Below are 20,982 nucleotides of genomic sequence, written 5' to 3' on the forward strand. Positions count from 1 at the left end.
GTATTAATGATGGAAGAGACAGACCATTGGGAAGTCATCTCAACACATTCCAATGATTCTCAAATGGGGTTAAGATCTGACCTTTGGGGGGCTCCCATGCTCCCTGAACCTCTTTTTCATAGATTGAGCCTGATAAATCCTTTCACTGTCAACTTGGAATATGCCTGTGCTGTCAGGGGGAAAAAACTGATTGCTGGAAAACTGGTCATTACGTATATTACAGTAATCAGTTGACCTCAGTTTTTTGACACATAACATTGCTGAACGAAGACCTCTGACCAATTGAAGTAACCCCAGATCGTAACACTTCCCCCACAGGCCTGTATAGCAGACACTTGGTATAATGAGTGCATTACTTTATCCGCCTTAATTCATACCCTGATGGCCCATCACTCTGGAGCAGGGTAACTCTGGGCTCACCAGACCACATTCCCTTTTTCTATTGCTTCAGAGTAAATTTTTTATGCTCCCTAGCAAATTGAACACTTTTTGTTTCAATTAGCTACAATGATAAGTAGTTTTCTTGAGGCTATACAGCAGCTAAGTCCCAATTCCCTGAGTTCTCTTTGCAGAGTGTATGTTGAAATGCTCTTACTTTCCCTACTATTCATGAGTTCTTTGTTTTTTTTTGTTGGTTATTTTTACTATTTGATATCACCAAATGTTTATAATCACAATCATTTTAGATATTTTCTGACCAAATTATTTTCTCGAAAATGATGGTTCACCACTATACATCCAGGATTTAATAATGTTATGGACAGTTATTATCCCTCTTTTATTAATTTCAGTAATCTCCTTAGTTGTTTTGCTTGATGCAGACCTATAATTTTACCCTTTGGAAACAGAGGAACCCCCAACCACCTGATATGCCTTCCAACATGGCTGATTAAGAAAATAGAAAAAGAATTGACAATAGATTAAGAAAAAGTTTTTCACTGCATCATTTAGAGATAAATAACTTGTTGCCAGTTGAAAAATATTATCCTGTGGAACGATCGTATATATATATATATATATATATATATATATATATATATATATATATATATATATATATATATATATATATATATATATATATATAGCCAAAGATGGGTAGTAATAAATTACAAATACTTCGTTACTGTACTTAAATAGATTTTTCTGGTATCAGTACGTTACTATTTATTTTTCGGACAACTTTCACTCACTCTTAAAATTTTTAAATCATCCACCATTCTTGTCGTTGCATAGGTTTTTCAATCTACCACTGGTCTATCATTTCCTGGCTTTCACACACCACAGACGTAGGCTAGCCTACAAAGCTAATAACGAGCAAGGCAGAAGGCAACAAGAAGTATGGGGTTAACATGGATGAGACAGAGGGAGTCAGCAATGTAAACATGACTGAGAACAAAGACATTCCTGATCACCTGATCATCATCATCATCATCTTTTCTCTGTTTGTTTTCTATATGGTGTATTAATATACTGTAATTTTCGGACTATAAAGCGCACCCATATATAAGCTGTTATATAAGCTGAATTTAACAAAGATTTTTATTTTGAACATAAATAAGCCGCACCTGTCTATAAGCTCCGTCTACACGGAAACTAATGAACTTTACACAGGCTTTAACAAAAGACAGTGTCTGTTACATGGTGTAACGGGTGAAATATGTTGTGGCTCCTTTAAGAGCAGAGCGGCATTTTGGGAATAGCCTGCCGCCGCATTTTTCCGCTATCTGCCAAGAAAAATAAAAAAGCATGAGTTTTGGAAACCTGTCTGTGCTTATATGATTTCTGTTGCAGCTGTAGTTAGTGAGTGAGCGGCAGGTCAAATGTCAGAGGAACCTCATCCATATTTATGATGTGGTGCGGTCTGATTCAGTGGGAGTGCATCTGATTTAATATAAAAAGTTACATTGGTTCACCTGAACCCGTTCTGCAATTTCATTGGTCTAATGTTATGGGGTTGAATTTTTTGGCTTGAAGTTTGTGAAACCGGGAAAAACCCAGGAAAAATCCATAAATTAGCCGCTTCGTTGTTTAAGCCGCGGGGTTCAAAGCGTGGGGAAAAAGTAGCGGCTTATAGTCCGGAAAATACGGTATTAATATGATGTGAGGGCCAGTTACCAGCATGACACTAACTAAACAGGTAGCCGTAATTACCACTCTTTACTTAAGTACATGTCAAACTTCTTCACTTTAACTTGATTAAAAGTGTAGTCAGTACTTCAACGTATGTCAACTTTCAAAACATGAATATCTGTACTTCTACTTGAGGGAAGGATGTGTGAACTTTTGCCATCTCTGTGTATATAGCTTTACATTATATGTAATTAGTTAATACTTTATTGTTACTATAGTTACAGCTAATTCACAAGGATTTGCCAATGATAACAATTTAAGTATATAATAAACATATTCACACAATAAATAAACACAATTTTTGATTAACAGTTATGGAAGGAGTCTACATTAAAAACTTTCTCTGAGATGTATCATTAAAGTGTTGTACTTCTTTTATATATATATATATATATATATATATATATATATATATATATATATATATATATATATATATATATATATATATATATATACTGTGCCTCATGCTATGCAGTGCATTAATATTAAATGAAATGCTGTGTGTCCACCATCTAATAACCACAGAAAAACCTCATCCTTCTTTAATGGCCCAAGTTATGTGATGGGAAATTGACATATGCAAGGATAGTTCTCGGTTTGAGCCCAGGCGCCCTGCGCTCTTGTGGAGAGCCGATATAACCAACTGAGACAAGGAGGCACCTTTACTTGCATGTCAATCATGTTTTCTGTCACTTCGAAAAGCTCTGCTTCTAACATTAAGGTGTTCTAGCCTAGTGTGTGTGTTCGGGGAAGGCTTAAGGTAGGGGTTTATCTTGTTTGAATTTCAGTCTTTAAAACAGCTAAGGTGAGGTAAAATGACAGACTAAAAACGTAAAAACAATTTTTGCAGACATTCCAGATCTTTATAGTGATGTAGAGAGGTTACCTCAGTGGACTGGATGGATAAAATGAGCTGAAGCCAACTGCAAGGCTGGTTATTATCTACTGATGATCTTGGTTAGGGCCTAAAATGTTACCCATGGTGCCATCTAATGTTTTAGAAGCACCTACGTACTGCTCTCCTCATCAGTACCTTAATACTGGATTCCATACACTTTTTACTAGCTTTTTGTGGATTATGGACTTAACAGTCGGGAGCAACTCAGAAGATTGGTCTTTGCTTTGGTTCATGATATTTTCCTTTAGACATGGATTTGAATATGGTTCATTCTGAATGCCCCATTATTTTTTGTTACACTTCTAACTTATTACTACTTGTTATTTTACAATTTTTATTTTTTTTTACTACTTAATACACTTATAGAATTGAGATGCCATAAAAAGAGTGATTATTAATTTATATAGGTATATTATTGACAATAAAATAATAGTAAAATTCAATTCCTTAATTTAGTAAAATTCCACTTAACTAACAACAGAATAATGACATAGGGTGTACTATTTGCAGTGTTATATTAGGTTTTAGGTTTTTTTTGCACTATTTGTGCAGACAAATAAAGGTATATTTTAGCATTAGCCCCTTGAAAATGATGCCTGTGAACTAATTCAGATTATTTTATATGAATTATGCAACATGCTTAGAGCTTAATGTCAGAAAGGAAAAAACCCCTTTCACAGTTATATGAAAGCCTGTCAGATAATCCCCTCAATATATTCAAATGCACATCCCGCACATCCTTGCTTCACAGGGAATTTGTGTGTGTATGTGTTTATTTCTGGTGTCCAGCATCATCTGACTGTACAGAGGATAATCCTGACCCACTTTTCGCCCTCTGGGTCTCATCAATCCCTCTTTAGCCTCTACTGAGCACGCTCCAAACCATCTGTTACGCTCTGGATCGTTGCCATGGTGATACTGTACGATTTATCCACACAGAAGCAATGCAGCAGGTCACAGGCCATGTAGGAAAGACCTGGACTTGACCGTGGGTCATACTACTGATAAGCTGAAACCTGCACATTGCAGTCTGGACTGGAGTGATCAGGAGCAGTGATTACAAAAGACAGGGTAATAACACAGCCGCCTCCATCCCCCCACACGCACTGAGAGCTCGCTAGTGCAAGATTACAAACATCCAATCATTATGTTTCCTTATCACAGACTGGAAAGAGTCTTTTATCAGAGCAGAATCATCCATTCTCGTGTCAAGTAAACAGCAGTGCAGATAATAATCATAGATTGGAAGAATGTTATGGCATGCAATGACAGTAACACTGTCAAGTGTGACTAACCCTGCCTAATAGTATTACTCAGTGAGACAGCAGCCCCTACAGCTTCCTGGCACATTGCATTAACTATAATGTCTGGCTTAAGGCTGCCTTCTGTAACCGAGCTGTAGTTAGAAACACAACAATCTTATTGTAATTACAGATTGTATATTCGAATATCTTGCTGTGTTGATACTATATTCAACCACATCATTTTCTTAGTTATTCTATCATATTTTTATAAAACAACACTGGTGCTGATTAGTCAGAATGTGTGGAATAATTTTAAGTAGCCTCACTGATTGTTATGGAGGCAAATATATTAATTTGGAACAATCCTGCTCATTCCTTAAACCTATATTTGATGTCAAATAAATCTAAATAAACTTTTAAGGTCCAATAAACATCTGTCTACCCTATAAATAAAAATATGAGGAAACACATGACTTTTATAGCCATATGTAGTTCTTTCCTTAACTGATACCACAAAGATGGAGGCAGAAATTGTAGACCCAAGCCTGTTTCAGCATGACAATAAATATGCATATGAGCTTCATGAAGATATGTTTTACATGGGTTGGAGTGGAAGATATAGAGTGACCTGCTATAAGGCTTTGACCCCAACCCTATTGAACCCCTGGGATGTTCAAAAAGCAGATACAAATCTATCTCTAAACAGTAAAGTCTTTGCCATTGTGAGCAGCTGGACTTTTACGTGTACTTGGTCATTGGGATATAAATGAAGACATTGTTGACAGACATGAGCTTCCATGCTGCGTGCTCTTAGTTTAAAATTCAACCATTTCCACAGAGCTACTGTATGTCAGCCAGCAGGTCGTCCACTCCCTGCTGGAGTTAATGCTAGAGTATGTAATTTAATAGTGTAATATGGTACACATATATCATTTTGCACTTCAAATTCAGATTTCATTCATTTTCATAGTGAACGATGTAGCCTTTAAAGAGCATTAAAGCTGTACGTGTCTGTGTGGCTATTAATTAAATGTCTGTACTAGTATTTAACTCCAGTAATAAAATATTCCAAATATAGTCGTATCCTGCATAAATTTTTGCTTTACTGATTCTAATTCTAAATAGCCAGCACTGTAAAGTATGTGTAATGGTTAGCACTGAAAAGCAGAGAAGGTCATCCTGGGGCATGATACGGTTTCCGGATTTTGTTCACTAAACCCAGGGGAATGTGAATGCAATATGAGGGGATGATGACCTTTGCAGGCCACCTGAACATGACTCAGTTGCTAAATATGGGACTTCTCTTTCTTTGTCTAAATAACCATAAGATTTTTATTTTATTTTTTTTGGTCTCTGATATATTTCAGCTTATATTGTTAGCTGTGTTGAATGTAGCTTATGAAGGTACGCCTGCTGAATTGTTGTTCTAAATTGCTGTTAATTATTTCTAAGGGTTCTAGGATTGTGTGGGTTGTATGAGAATGGGCTTGCAACATAAACGAGAAAAGGAAAAGTATGCCATTGTCTTACATCAGTAACATTTAGGCACTATGTGTCAAGATTAAAATGGAAACCTCTGCAGGGTCTGAGAAATCTAACCTAGTAATATAGAAGTTAAAGGTTTATTGTGACGTGGCATCAGGGTTTAATCCTGAGCTCTATTACTTCTGACTGACAGAATAATAAAGATGGTCTGTGTGCATATAAGTGAAATGCCTGAGGATACTGTGCTCTTGTTTCTGTATAACCACCCAAGCATACTGTGTTGACACTTCATACTGAGAAAAGGCTCCAAGCTATCTTCTTTAAAATAAATGTAACTTCAGTGGAAGTCATTCAACTTTACTGCTATGAAGGTCATGAGGTTACAGGGACTTTTTTTGGTGTTCACACACGATGCAGCTAACCAGCTAGTTACACTTTGAGCATATGTGACCAGGGAATAAATTACCCGTGGTTTAGTGAGGAGGAGAAAATAAAACAGTATGGAGCTGAGATGTCATTTCTATAACAATATATTATCTATGTTTTTTTAATCTTTTCCAGTAGAACTGTCATAAATGCATTTCATTTCCTATGTCTATTTATATGAATATTATTTAATATGACAGGATTGGTTTGGCGGCATCTCCCCCAAATGCATGAGCATGTCACACTTATCAATTTAATCCTACAGGGATTTCATTTAGCATATTTGTTCAGCCTTCCCTGAAATTAATTCCTGTCTGTGCCACTGAAGTGCACTGTGTACACTGAAATACATTTACAGGGAATGGAAAATGTGTGAGCTTACATTTTTACTAGCATGGGAAAAAGAGCTGCTATATTGAGGAAGTTAAACAATAGCGTCCTATACACATCCTTCCTTTCTTGTTTCTGACACTGTTTTAACAGCTCTGATACCCAGCTGTTATGAAAACTACTGAAGCTCCGGGATAATATCAGATGACACCCTTTTTTTTAAAAAAGGCTGATCAAAATGAAGCAGAGTGAACATATCACATTCTCGAGTGGCTAAAAGGGAATGTGGGTTGAATGTCCTGGCTTTCGGTTTGCTCGAAACATTTCATGAACTTGCACTGACCCTGAGGCTGTGGACATGTATTTCATACTAGTCTACACACAGGGCACAAAAGTGAAATCTTTCAGATAAAAAAATGAATAGACTCATGCAGGACACTGCAAAATCTATTACAGAATATCATACATCTCTAGTATATCATACATATATAATCATCGTTGGACCATAAATTCTGTTTTATCCATCCCCTAGTGCCTCTTCAATGTAAAAATATATATACAGTTTTGGAGTGCTAGCATTTGATCTTGTTTAAACCCCACTGGGGATTTTCTTAATCAGAAGCAGAGAAAGTTCTACATCTGGATCACATTTCTTGTACTTACCAGTGAGGAGAAGAGATTCTTGGCACGTTACTCTCTGTACAGAAATAACAGTCACATTGTTCCTGTGCTAGGCAATTTTTCTAATTCCTTTTTAGCTTACATAAAAAAATACACCAATTTCACCAAAGATTATTTCATATACCAAGTTTGTTTTTTAGCGACAGAGCAAGTTAAAACAGAAGTAACACGTGCTTACAATGACAGATGGGTGACAAATTAAAAGATAGACCATACATTTTTATTTAAGTTGCTGGACCACTGCAACCGAACCAGCAACAAAGTAAAACTAAAGTACTAAAGTAAAGTACTTTATCAGAGTATTGTAATTTTTAATTGTCCATTTCTGCACTTTATTACAGAAATCATGCATTTCATCTCTATTTTAAAGTGAATACATAAATTGTGTCATGAATCCACAACCGTAATGTCACTGTTCTCATGAGAGTGGGTGCGTGGAATACAGGTACCCTCACTGATATGATACTAATAAAGATATGATTTGTAAGAGAATTGAATTTTTTATTTCTTGAATGATTGAAATATAGTTCTCATATATCTGTACATTTCCTTTTGTTGCTAAAGTATATTCAACAGCAAGTTCTACTTTAACTTAAGTAGAAATGTACTATAGAAGGATTATTTTTTACTTGTGTTGTAGTGAGATTTCTGCAGAGGATTTGTATTTTTGTAACTACAGAACCTTTGTGTATTTCGTCCTCCTCTGCATGCTACAAGATCAGCACAAGTGCACCTTAGCCCTAAATCGACATATTCAATTCTACTGGAGCGATGAACACCAAAAAATATTCTCAGTTGGTATTTTGATGATAATGATAATCATGATGATAATGATAGAGCACTCTCTAACACATTACTCTAGAAATCTTCCACAGGTGTTTAACTGGGTTTCATTGAGTGTTATTTTCATCCCCAAGAAATTGTACAGTGAACTCTCATGTCCTGTGGAGGGGGAAGGAGTCATCCTGGATAAGACCATTGGCGTGAGAAATGGTTCATAGTAGGACAGAGGTGATCAGGCAGATGAGCTTTGTATTGATTTGCCATTAGTTTTTGCTATATGGGGATGAGTGGACTCAAACTCTGTCAGCATAACAAATAAATTAAATGCCCCCATAGAGTAAAAAAATTTTTTCACCTGTCTGTGTCTTAAATTGCATCCAGTTCTTGATTGATGTCCATTTAATAAAATCAGTGGCTTTAGAGTTCCTCACTCTGCTCAACTCAGTAAAGCACCTTTATGACTAATGGTGAGATGTAAACAAGTTCTGGTGGTGTAAAAATCTTTCTTTTGTTGATTAAAGGAGTAAATCTGCATCACAAAACTATTGCTGGAGAATCTATTTTGTAATTCAACTGATATCACAGAATACCTTAGAAGCAAGGATTTTTTTGGCCTTTGTTTCCTAGAATGTGACGCACAACAAGCTTCGAAGCTGGCTGTTCACACGGTGTTATCAAGCAGCCTTCACACAGCCATACTGCTGTGGTTTAGGACACAGTGTGACTTTCTGTAATCTATAAACATGAAGAAGCTCTCACTGTGTAGCTGTAACACTATAATTTTGCAGGCAGAGCAATCTGACACAAGTGGAATTACACTTTTTTGGAACACTTTATTTAGTACCATTTTGCTGAAGACAATAAAAGAGTTGTTCAAACTCAAAAGAACCCCCTACCTCCTACCAACAGACTCCTTAAATGACTGTAGTGCAAAACTAAGAAGCAAACACTATAATTGCATTTGAGTTTGATGGAAGATTGGGTCAAATAGATTTTCTGTTGAACCATTTCTTTGACTAAATAAAATTCTGGCTTATTTTTCATTTTTTCCACCTAATGCCCATTATTCTAAAGCTGCAGTGCAAATAATACAAAAGGTTTGCACTTCTGAGAATAAAGATTGCACATCTGGAGCCATTTGCTGACAGGTCCAAAGAATTGTAAGGCAAGAGAAGTAGCTTTAACAGGAACAAATGGTCTTTGAATCATTTCAGACTTTTCAAAGACTTCCAGTAAGACTAATAATCTAATAATCAGTTCCCAAAGTCGACTTATAAAATATGACTGAGATTTTCTTTTGAGCTTTCATGAGCAATACAATGAACACAATGCTGGTGGTATTGGATTTTGTTTCATTTAATTATTTAGTTACTTTTTTACTTATTTTTTTTTTCGAAAACTTGTCCATCACAGTCAATAGAAATAAGATGTTGCTATAGAAACAATAACATGATTAAAATGAGCCCATTTATATAAACCTGCAAATAGAAATAGAGCTATCACTATTGTCTGCTTAAACTGATCACGCGTGTTTAAGAAATCCACTGCAGTGTGATGTGAGTCGCTAACTTTAAAAGTTAACTAAAATAAGTGCTGTGCCACAAAAAGATGATGAGACAGGGACCTGAGACAGAAACATCTCATCGTGTTCTTAGGATCCTCTAGCGATAAAAGTTCGCCTGTCATCTCTTGCTGCCGCTGATTTGATCAACCTGAGATTTAAAATAGCCTCTGTACTATGTAATATATGGGTTTTTGGTTAACACTGCCAACTTTGCTTTATTCCGAACATTTATCACATTTGGCAGACAGCTTCCAAGTGGGGAAGATTCCAATCCAAGCACAGCGCTGAGCAGTTAAGGATCTTGCTCAAGGGCCCAGCAGTTGCTTTATGTCAGTACAGGAATTTGAACTGAACTTACTAGCAAGGGGGTTCACAACCTGAACTGCTGAGCTAGCATGTAGGAAGATACAAGTATGCATGAGTATGTATTAGGGGAATAAAACAATACCACTGACGGTTTCTGTTTCGATATCAGTACTGGGATTTAAAGCCAGATTTAAACTGAAAGCTTTTTTTGTTTCTTTTTTTTTAAATGAAATACAAACCCTACCACTGTGTTCCTGGACGGAAATGCCTTTTAGTTTGATGGGTGAATTCTCTCTTTGGACAATTCCTCAACTATAGTTACATCACTTTTTATATCAGTTTATAGCTGGTCTTATAGAGATGTGTATTTTCTTAGGTATGTAATTGGTCCTATTTTACACAATATTGGAAGCAAATATAGCAGAAAACTAATTGAAACCACTGCCACACAAAACAGGCAGTTAGTAAGGATGCTATAAATGTATCATGGAGCAGTTTGTATTGGTGCAAAAGGATTCCAGGCTCAATTCACACTTAAAATCTCAATTAGATGCAGTGTGAGCCTTTCTGGCAGGCTTTAATTCTGGAGATAATAGAAAGTCTCATATTCATGTCTGTATTTGTTTCTTTCATTATTTATTCATACTGTACTCTAGAATCTCCTCTCACACGGTCATGTTATTATCAGTTTTGATTAATAGGAAAAGGTGGTATTGCTGAAGTATAAATTGTTTCTGCGGGAAAAAACACTGCTAAAAAAATAATGAAGGCTAAAGCACAAAACAGTAGTAACCCTCCACTTAATTTTTATTAAAAGCACTAAAAGGCTCCTGCACCTATTTAGAAGATTGTAATTACATACGCAAGTGAATGTGTGTCAATTTTCGAAACACTGAACTACGATGTGCAATTGCAGAATGCATTATCAGCTTAAAACTGGGCCATGATTGTTGGGCTATGTTCCTGCCATTTTCTCTTATTGTAATACTGACATATTGGCCTCATCTTGCAATACGGAGAGTTGCATGTCTTTATTCTTGACATAAAAAATAAATCGAGAGGTTTAGACACAGACTGGTTCCAAGACAGCCTTCACTTCTCATTAGCCCGTGTCCTCAGGACCGTGACATCCGTTTTACAATGTGCTGTCTTGCCTGGGCCCTTCTGTCAAGACTAAATATAATTTCAAATTCAAAGCTTCCACTTGAAAATTACTTCGGGGTTCATTTCGTGTGTGGGTTATGGTTTTCCATTGCACTAATTTATTATCTAATAATATTCAAGTTCTTGGAAAAAAAGAAATTGGTCTAATGCCATTGGGACAAAACATTTTAATGAGTTGGAAAGAAAAGGCAAAGCAGAGGATATATATATATAGTAATTTAAGAATTGATTACAAATTTAGCAGGCTCAGAATATTGTGTAAACCATACAACATCCCACGCTGAAAAGAATAGGACTGCTTATATAAAATATACAGATAAACTCTATGTAGAACCATATTACTTTGCATTGTATTTTTGACATTAATTGCCTCCTTGCTGACAGACTGAATGACTAAAGTGGACAGATTGAACCTTTACTAAACCTAAAATATGTCCTTAGACCCACACACTGAAGGCACCGCTGGTTGATTAGAGACACATTTCTGTCAACTGAGGCCTACTAATTGCTTTTTCAGCGCATTATGGATATTTCTCCAAAAATACAAATTCTAAAAGGAGTGAAATTCAGCACTCCACGTTTTTTATCAGTGTTGAAATGTTGCCTCAGTGGTCAAGCATGAGTGCAAGAATCTGACTAGTTTTTTTATCCGTGTTATTACACGTCACAGACCAGTGGTTGTCTTTAGCAGGTCGTGAACAGGGACAGAGTGGGTCGCAGGTGTAGTGTGCTTCTCCATCAAACTTTTTATTACTTTTAGATTACAGATCTTTCAGCAGTGGAATTTCATTTTTGAAGCCATCCGTCATTTCCCTTGTACAGCCTGTGCCTGAGATGTGTCATGAATAGCCTTAGACTAAACAATAATTTATAGACCTACTGTCTAGGTGTTAAGCAGAAAAACACTAATCTGTTCCAGTGCAACAGTGGGGACTCAGAGGTGGAAAGGGGATCCATGTGCAGAAGTGTCATTCAGTTCCAATTTCAAAGTATACACAGACTTCAAGAAAAAAAAAAGGGAAAAGGGTTAAAAAAATACCCCAAAGATGTGTAGTGGAAAAAACAGAGGGCAATCCAAAAAGACAAAATAAATATAATAAAAAACTGAAAGACTGAAAACAAACAACAGAATTTATTGGCTATAGGCTTTGCAATAACCAAAAGTTTTAAAAGCACCATGTGGTGGTAGCTCATTAGTTAAAATTTTGGACTTTTTTTTTGGAATGTCTTGCGTAATAAACTTGGCACTACCAAGCTGCTGCTGCTGCTGGGCTCTCGAGCAAGGCCCGAGTTATAGTTATATATATACTTATATATATACTTATATAGTTATAAGTTGCTCTGTAAAGGGGCATCTGCCAAATGCCATACATATAAATGTAAACACATTTACACCTATGGGCAATTTTGCCAATTTTTGGTAGCTGGAAGGGAACCAAAGATCTAAGAGGAAACCCACAAAGAAACCTAAAAAAACAACAGATAGTAACCTAATCTCAAGATCACACCAGGGACCATGAAGGAAACTTGTGGGACTTGAGGCATGAGTAGTTGAGAAGTAAATAAGACTGTTTATTGTTACTATTCATATTAAGGATAATTAAATAAAAACAATTACAGGATTGTTACATCCCAGTAGTTTGTTTACAGTATACTGTATTTAATTAATGCATTTTTCTGAACATTTAATAGGACCTAAGCTAATGTATATACCATTTGCAGATAGAAAGGGGCCCTGCTTTGTGAGCTCAAAAAATAAGAAAACCAAATATGCAATAAATAAAGAGCAGTTAGATTTTAAAATTCAGTGAGAAGGAAAAAACACCCAGAAGCGGCTCAGTTTTGTTTTTTTTAGTCACCCAGAGTGAAGGGAATAAAATATGAGGTGTACTAAGAGGTTATTTAGCCATCAGGGTACAAAGTGCTGCCATGAGCTATAGGAGCATAGCAGTACACAACTGCTCTAACACACGTGATTAATACCGACTGGCTAAATATAACCTGGAGGTGTTGCCACAGTGTGAAAGATCAAACTGAAAAAAGCATCATGTTATAAAAAATGCTTTGTGTTTTTCCTCCTTCCTGTCCCTGCTCAACTCCCCTGTCTGAGCTGTGTGCATTCACAAGTCTTTATAAGGACAGATTTGCTCCTGCCTATAGTAATTGGTCCTTTGTGGATAAAAATATTTTGCACAAATCCCAACAAATCTTTAAGGCAGAGTCTGGCCAAAAATGAAACTTTAAACAATATTCCCTTTACCCCCAAATGCATTCTATCAGCCAAGACATCGGCCAAGTTTGGCAGCTTAAACTTTTCTCTTTTTTCTTTTACACTAGAGCCACAAAGCCAATTATGCAAACAAGTAAGGCAACATAGCACCAGTTTAACATCATTCAAACCACATTTAACTGTTAAATGCACAAGTGGTCAAACAAATCACGTTTAAGGAAGGTGCCTGCTGTTTTCCTGACGTTTTTAACGAAGCCAACATCCATAACATTGACGGATTTCTTTGTAACATAATTTGCCTTGTAGCTTTAGTGTAAAAATAGCAAACATGCTTTTGTTTGATTGATTCTGAGGTATATGCATTTCATTTTTGGCCAGACTGCTACTTCTTAACCCCTAGAGGTATCAACTATATAATAATAATAATAAAAGATTTTATTGAAATGTTACATTTCAGATTTTAAACTTAGAATAACAAAGAATTTTGTGTTTGTAAAAAAATAATGTATTTCTGAATTTCATGTATGAAACAAAGACTTTAAACAAGGGTATATCTTGCTAGAGTGGTAGCATGTGGGATGACCAACCCACGTGGAAGGCATGGGTACGTTTTTCTAGCTAATACAAATAAAAAACAGGTGAGAATAAATTGAAGACACAAACAATATGTAGCATTTTGAGATATTACTTAAAATTTCTATAAGGTCGTTATTAGCTGTTCGTAACACTATCATACTTTATAAGACATAGCTAAATGTTTCTCTGCTCTCACAAATTTGTAGCTTAGTAGAAAACAAATGTTGTAAAGATGTGTGCTGTTAATATCCGATGGGGATTCTTTTCAGTGCATATACAGATGGGGTGGCCACATTATGTAATTTTTAGTGGATGTGGATTAGTAATTTTCTCCAGCCTAAATAAAACCAGTCAAACCACTGAGTCTTCAATACTGAAAAAACAACAACAATAGAAACCATTACAGAAATTTGAATGTTTTTTCCACTACAATTGCCATTGTAAACCATCAGCTGTTACCTATTAAAACCACTGCCAAATGGTTTCCATCACATTGTGTTTGTGCACATCATTAAATCATTAACATCAAACCAGAGAAACCATTGCAGTGACTTGTTGGAATCTGGATGCTTAATGATATCCTAATGGTCTCACTTGGTGTCCATTAAATACCAGTATGGGATCTACAAGTGGTCAGAGGTCTTCTATTGGTCGATAATGGTTTCATATCATGGCACCAATTAAAGGCAACAAATTAGAGTGACCCACAGGGACCAGTACAGGTTCCATTAAAACGAATACAATTGTCATTATGTAAATGGTATTACTTATCCTATTAAGGGTTCTATCATTTTTACCACTACAACGATCTGGTGACTTTGAAACTACTAAAACAGGTACATTCAGGATGAAATAACAATTGTTTCAATATTTCTAATATGATCCATTTTGTCATAGATTTGTTAAGAAAAAACTTTTTATCCCCTTGTTTTTGGCTTCTTTCCACACAGCAGATTGATAGATCAGTTTATAGCTAGAGGATATGATGGATTTACACAATGAATTTGAAATAAAAAGCTCATTGCTGCTAAACAAAGTTAATGCTGATGCTGATCCGGAGAAGCTCTTAGTACGCCAGTTTGTAGCTTGCGTATGTTATCTTGTTATTGGTCTTTATGTTTAGCTGCCTTGTGTTTACGGGTTAATAAAGTGTTTGTAATGTCTTTGGTATTAGTGCAGCAGCGAGCCGAAGGCAAAGGGCTGATTGTCCTCATTCATGCAATTGGACATCAGCCTGGATCTTAATATCCTTACTGAGTGCAGTAATCTGCTGTTGTAGCCAGTGCACTCAGGTCTACATTCATCAGCGCTTTCCTGTATTTGTGTTCACTTAATAATAGCCATCGACCCTGCTAAGGCAAACCCACAGCCCCAATGTCTACTCTAATGTAGGGCAGTCTCGCTCTAAATGCCTGCATCATTTAACTGCTCATTTAGTTAGTAGCCCTAATGTTAATCCCGATTTTTAAGTCCTCTGTCACCAAGAGATTTAATATTATCAAATGACTGGATATATCAGCTAGTCTGTAGCGTTATTTAACGATATTATTTGAATGTAGATGATGAAGTGTTCATTTGGTTATTATATTTTTCCTCCACAATTCTTTTTTCTCTTCAAATCACTATATGGGATCTAGTCACTCAATTGTATTACATGATTGGCATTTAAATTATTTAAATGAAAAGACTATTCTTCACTGATGCTTAAGCTTTATAGTGTGACAAGAATTTCTTATCTGTCCATGCAAGCAACTGATTTTGTGGTGGTAATTTCCAGAATGTTCAAATGATGTATAAGATACTACATTTGCTTTATTATATAAGTCTAAATGTACAATAGTTCTAAGATACTACATTTGCTTTATTATATAAGTCTAAATGTACAATAGTTCTACATGACCCAAAATGCATAGAGGTTATGTGTGTTTTGTCAAATTTCAACACATATTTGACGACATTAACTTTAACAAGAGTATAAGCATAAAAAATTCCACACCTGACTTATATGATCATGAACCAATCACATGGTTATTGTATACAACAAATGTAGATAGATCTTATTGCATTTAACTCCAATTAACACAGATTTTATATCTCTGATGATCACACAAACTTGATCAATTTATACATTAAACAAACAGAATGCAAACAACGATTATAAGCCATTCTAAGATATGATATGCTTGCAAACATACAGCGTCAAGCGTTTAGAAATGCCTAGTCTCAAAATGTTTTACAGACGTGCATGTTCCTTTTGTTTATATGCAACAAATTCATAAAAGGGAAAAACACACAATTGGACAGTGAATGCCCGGAAGAAAGTTCTGTGGATAGATGAGTTAAAATTCAACATTTTTGGCTCAAACTGAAGAACTTGTGTAAGACAGAGAAAAGTAAAGAAGATATTGCCAGACTGCCTCACACCTACAGTCAAACATGGGGGTGGAAGCTTAATGGTTTGGATTTGTTTTGGAGCAAGGAAGGTTGGAAATTTATTTTGTGGAAAAGTAACCAACATGGCTTTCATTTCATACTTAAACACCATGCAATTCTGTCTGAACTAATTGAAACCAATTTCATCATACAACAAGACAATGACATGAAGCATACAGAATATCCAAGCTCTGTAAGCATTAATTAAAAAGCAAACCCAGCTGGAGTGTTATCTATCATAAAATGGCTTACCCAGTCACCAAACTTAAATCCTATAGAACTACTCTGGATCACAAGGTCAGAAAGAAATGCCCAACTAATGAACACTTTTGGAAAGTTTTATAAGAAGCATGGCAATGCAAGGTTGGAAACTGCCAGATTAGTGATGTAGTCATACAAATAATTTTTCAAGGACTGAGGAAAAGCCAGGAAAGGCCTTTTTTACTGTTTGGGGCTCTTATTCATAAATGCAAGGCATGTTTGCTGATAAACTTTGATGTATGTATGTATGTATGAGAAAATGCTAGGTTGTCCATGTTTTATATACTTATTCAGATTTTCATTAGCCTGACTGAATATTTTTTCAGGATATTTATGAGGCTAAAATAAACACAAGACGTATTGACACCATGCCTGGCTAGCTCAGTGGTGGAAGCAAGAGACTCCTGATCTGAAATTTTTAGTCTTATGTCAGGCATCTATATTGGCAACAGCAGTGTGGGCTGATTATAGAGTTCTGGCAATAGAGGTCTAAATATCTGCTTTCTGGATCTTGCCACCAAAACTGCAGATAGTATATTCAACTATTTACAGTGTTGCCATGAGTCAACATTGGCATGTGACTGATACACCTCATCACGGAGCACTTTGTTTGCTTTAAAGTTCTTCTGCAGATCCTGAAGGTAATCAAATACCATTGTTGTGACAGGGTATCTGATTTAAAAAGGTTCAACATTCACAGCATCAACTTGCTCCTGTCAGACACAGTGTTCAGTTGAACCGGTAGGGACTCTGCACACACTGGTGCTTTCCGCAATTTGGTTAGATTTTCCACTGATTGTGGAGCATTGTGCCCACACACCTAAGCCAGAAGAGAGGGAAGAAGAGGGGGTTAGGGCTATTTTATTTTTAACTGTACCTATATTTCTGCCTGTAGAAATCTAATGCATTGAGTGAAATTCTCAGTGTGATATTGCACTGCAGAGAAGCTGGATTTCCAATGGATAGCACATGGATTTGTGGCCATGGTTGGTTTACTTCCATTTAAAGTCCAAGACAAGTGGGACAAGTATTTTTTTTGTGACTCCCAGCCATGTAAAACATTTGACTAAAGTTACATTGTAAATGTGTTTAAGTCCACAAAAGTACAGAAAGTACCTCTAATCAAATGCATGATAAGTGCCATACAGGCAATATTGGTGGAATGAAGTAAAATAAACTGCAGTGCTCCTCTGTATGCTTTCAGCACGTATGCTGCATTGTTTGTTTTAAACTCAATGACATCTTCATTGGCAATGTCATACTCTTGCAGAGTTTTGACAACAGCCATCGAAAACAGTGGGGTGATTGCAATTCTCCATGAATTGTGTATTCACTAGATGTGCAAGGATCCTTCCAGACTCATCTTTCTTTAGTGGTGCTATCGATATGTTTAGCACACATCTCCTCTCCACGTCTGGAGTCTTATCAAAGATGACAGCAACTGGTCCTCTCTGAAAGTTTTTCTTCTATTGTTCCTTCTCCTGCCTCTATACATCTATGTATTAATAAGTATTTCTCATGGAGCTGGAGTGACTTGGGGGTGCAGCCACCATTTGTGGCCTTTTCACATAGAAAATCTCTTAACAATGAATGATCAGATTTAAGGGGGTATTGCGGTTAACAGCCTTAACCAGACTTCACACATCTTTAACATGATAATAATTATAATACCAACAACAACAATAATAATCATCATTTGGCAACATTGATAAAAAAAAACTGGAGGACTGATAATTGTACTATGAATTAAAAGTATTTAAATTCTTTATTTATAATTTAAACTGGGAAGGTGGCAGCTCAGTGGTTAAGGCTCTGGGATACTAATTGGAAGGTCTGGGGGTTCAAGCCCTGGCATCACCAAGCTGCCAATCATGGGGCCCTTGAGCAAGGCCCTTAACCCTCTGTGCTCTAGGGGTGCTGTAACATGGCTGACCCTGCACTCCACAGCTTACTACATCACTGGGATATGTAAAGAAATTGCAATTTTCCTGTGGGATCAATAAAGTATTCTTTAAAAAAATGTAAATAAAGAGTGAGGTGGTGTTTTCCTATATTTAGAGCACATTTCCAGCTGTTTTATTCCTTTTATACTTCAACAGTTTAAGTGACTAAATGTTTATTTTGTATGTAAATGTGTAGCCAGAGGCTACAGATTGTTGAAACCGATCCAAACAGGGTTAAATTTGATCAAATCAAAGAACTAAAACAACTTTTTTCTATTTCTGGTAAAAGTATTTTATGACTATATGTTGTGTATCGGTTGGTGGTTGAGTCATAGCTTTATTTTTGCCAATAATTATAATAATATGGGAGCTTAGTGGAGGAAATCTTCAGGGAAAATGTTGTAAAACCTTTAAAAATGTGTGATATTTTGTAAATACTACAATAAGCAATCATGTTCATGGCATTACAGTGCATGAGTTGTGTCTAAGATTTGAAATAGCATATTTTTAGTTTAAGCATAGAGCTGGTTTTTGCCTGGTAAAACTTATGTGGCTCATTAAGTTGCTGGAAGTTGTGGAACTTTCTCTGTCCAGATTCCTCTGTATGTCATGAGCGATCTGTTTTACTGCCATTCAGCAAACTTCTGGCTTACATAATTGTTGGAAAATGATAGTTTTGGCTTTATTTCTGTGTGTATGTTCATAGAAAAAATAAAGATGGGAATAATTTTTGACAGATGACCTCCACTTTTCAAACGCTGCAAGTCACAAAAGAAGAAATGCTGAGTTGAAATAAAAAAGACATTTGTTCGGTTTGCGAATCCCTTAAGGCAGAGAAATTGTGCACAGCATAAGTTAACATTTCCAACTACAAAATGCTTTGAAAGAAAGAAAGAAAGAAAGAAAGAAAGAAAGAAAGAAAGAAAGAAAGAAAGAAAGAAAGAAAGAAAGAAAGAAAGAAAGAAAGAGTGCAATCCAATGTTAAGGTTAGATAAGGGACTGTTCTCCAATACAATGCAGCCTTGTTGTTAGTTACATGCTGTGTTGGCCATTTTTCAATTCCAGCCTTTTCCAACATTGGCTTTAGGACACACACAAATACGATCACATGCTATATGTAAACCACTGAGCCAATGTTGAACTGCAGCTTATTTTCAGTGTCTTACTGCAGCCAGAGCTCTTAACCCTCACTATTTTTAGACACACATTCTCAGATGAATGGGTTTTATCAGGGATATCCATGCTCTGTATAATCCAAAGGGATAAAATTCTTATAATGATTATAATATTATTAAATATCTGTGAAATATATAATGGATATAACAAATAATGTTTGACCATGAAAGTTGTGAAGCAGTACAACATCTGAGACTAAAAACACATAGATTTGAAAATCTGGGAAATTTTGTGGGCATGCTGGAATGTTGAAATGAAGCAAAACTTTTTAAATTTTTATCTTGTCCCTCAGGTGCCAGTGGCCAGACTGTTCACACGGACAGTGACCGGTCAGGCTTTGTGGGCACTCAGGCAGAGCTGCGTTGTAATTTTGCCAACAGTAAACCACCAGTGAAGATCTCCCAGGTCACCTGGCAGAAGTCTGTCAATGGCACCAAGCAGAACGTGGCCATCGCCAATCCAGCTCTGGGGGTGTCTGTGTTACCAGCTTTTAAAGACCGTGTGAGGTTCAAGAACCCAGCGGTTCGCCAAAGAACACCTTCATTAGAGGACACAACCATCATCTTCAATAACCTGAAACTGTCTGATGAGGCCACCTACATCTGCGAGTACACCACCTTTCCTGCAGGCAACAGGGAGAGCATGGTCAATCTCACTGTTTACGGTATACTAAAGCACAATGAACTATGAGAAAAATAAATAAATCACTAAACTGCCATCTGGGTAGAGTTTATTTCAGAATTTAATCAGTCATGGAGAGAAGAGATCTTCCTCTTGATTATTGCCATTATATTCAGTATTATTTTGGGTTGGGAAGGTAAAACAAAGAATTATAATCATTAAGTCATTGTTTATGCCAACCACTGATCAGGGTAATGTCAGATTTAATCGCAGTTAATGGAAGACCTGTGAGTGAAACGAGTTGCCAGTTTCTTGGTAAATATCGACTGGTTTAGTTCAGCCAAGGATACATGCCTTTGCTGGTGACCTGAGTTTCTCATGTGGTGTTCAAATCTGGAACAACATACAGCTTCTTGGCTCCTTTTTTCTTATTAGGGATTACAAAGCCAAGATTCCAGTAGAAAACATTTTTTTTTTTTTTTCCCCTGAAAACTTTGCAGCAATCGCATTTTAAAAATAAAATACTACTTGATGTGCTTAATTTTTAATTAAATTTAATTTAATTATAAATGTATTTATCATTTATTTTTATTTGTATATTTATAATTATTTATTGTGATTCAGATGTAGATTTAGTTTTTCTTAACAAGTAAACTTGTTGGTGGCAGTGGGAAGAAGGTGACATGAGAAAAAAACCTTGAAACTAGAGGCTCAAAAGGGAACTC

The 20,982-nt window shown here is 36.1% G+C and overlaps 1 protein-coding gene across 5 annotated transcripts in view; it reads left to right on the plus strand.

Annotated features, from left to right (window-relative positions):
* The window catches only part of nectin1a (nectin cell adhesion molecule 1a), a 39,535-nt gene that overhangs the window by 3,143 nt on the left and 15,410 nt on the right, over positions 1-20,982 (plus strand). For all 5 annotated transcript variants that reach the window (XR_014537282.1, XR_014537283.1, XM_083564908.1 and 2 more), the window contains exon 2: positions 19,929-20,300. Coding sequence is in view for 3 of the 5 variants with exons in the window: in XM_083564908.1 (XP_083421034.1) it covers positions 19,929-20,300 (372 nt within the window). In the remaining 2 variants the exon portion in view is untranslated. The remainder of the gene's footprint in view (positions 1-19,928; positions 20,301-20,982) is intronic.

Source organism: Silurus aristotelis, assembly GCF_946808225.1.
Source record: "Silurus aristotelis genome assembly, chromosome: 16".
Lineage (NCBI taxonomy): Eukaryota > Metazoa > Chordata > Actinopteri > Siluriformes > Siluridae > Silurus > Silurus aristotelis.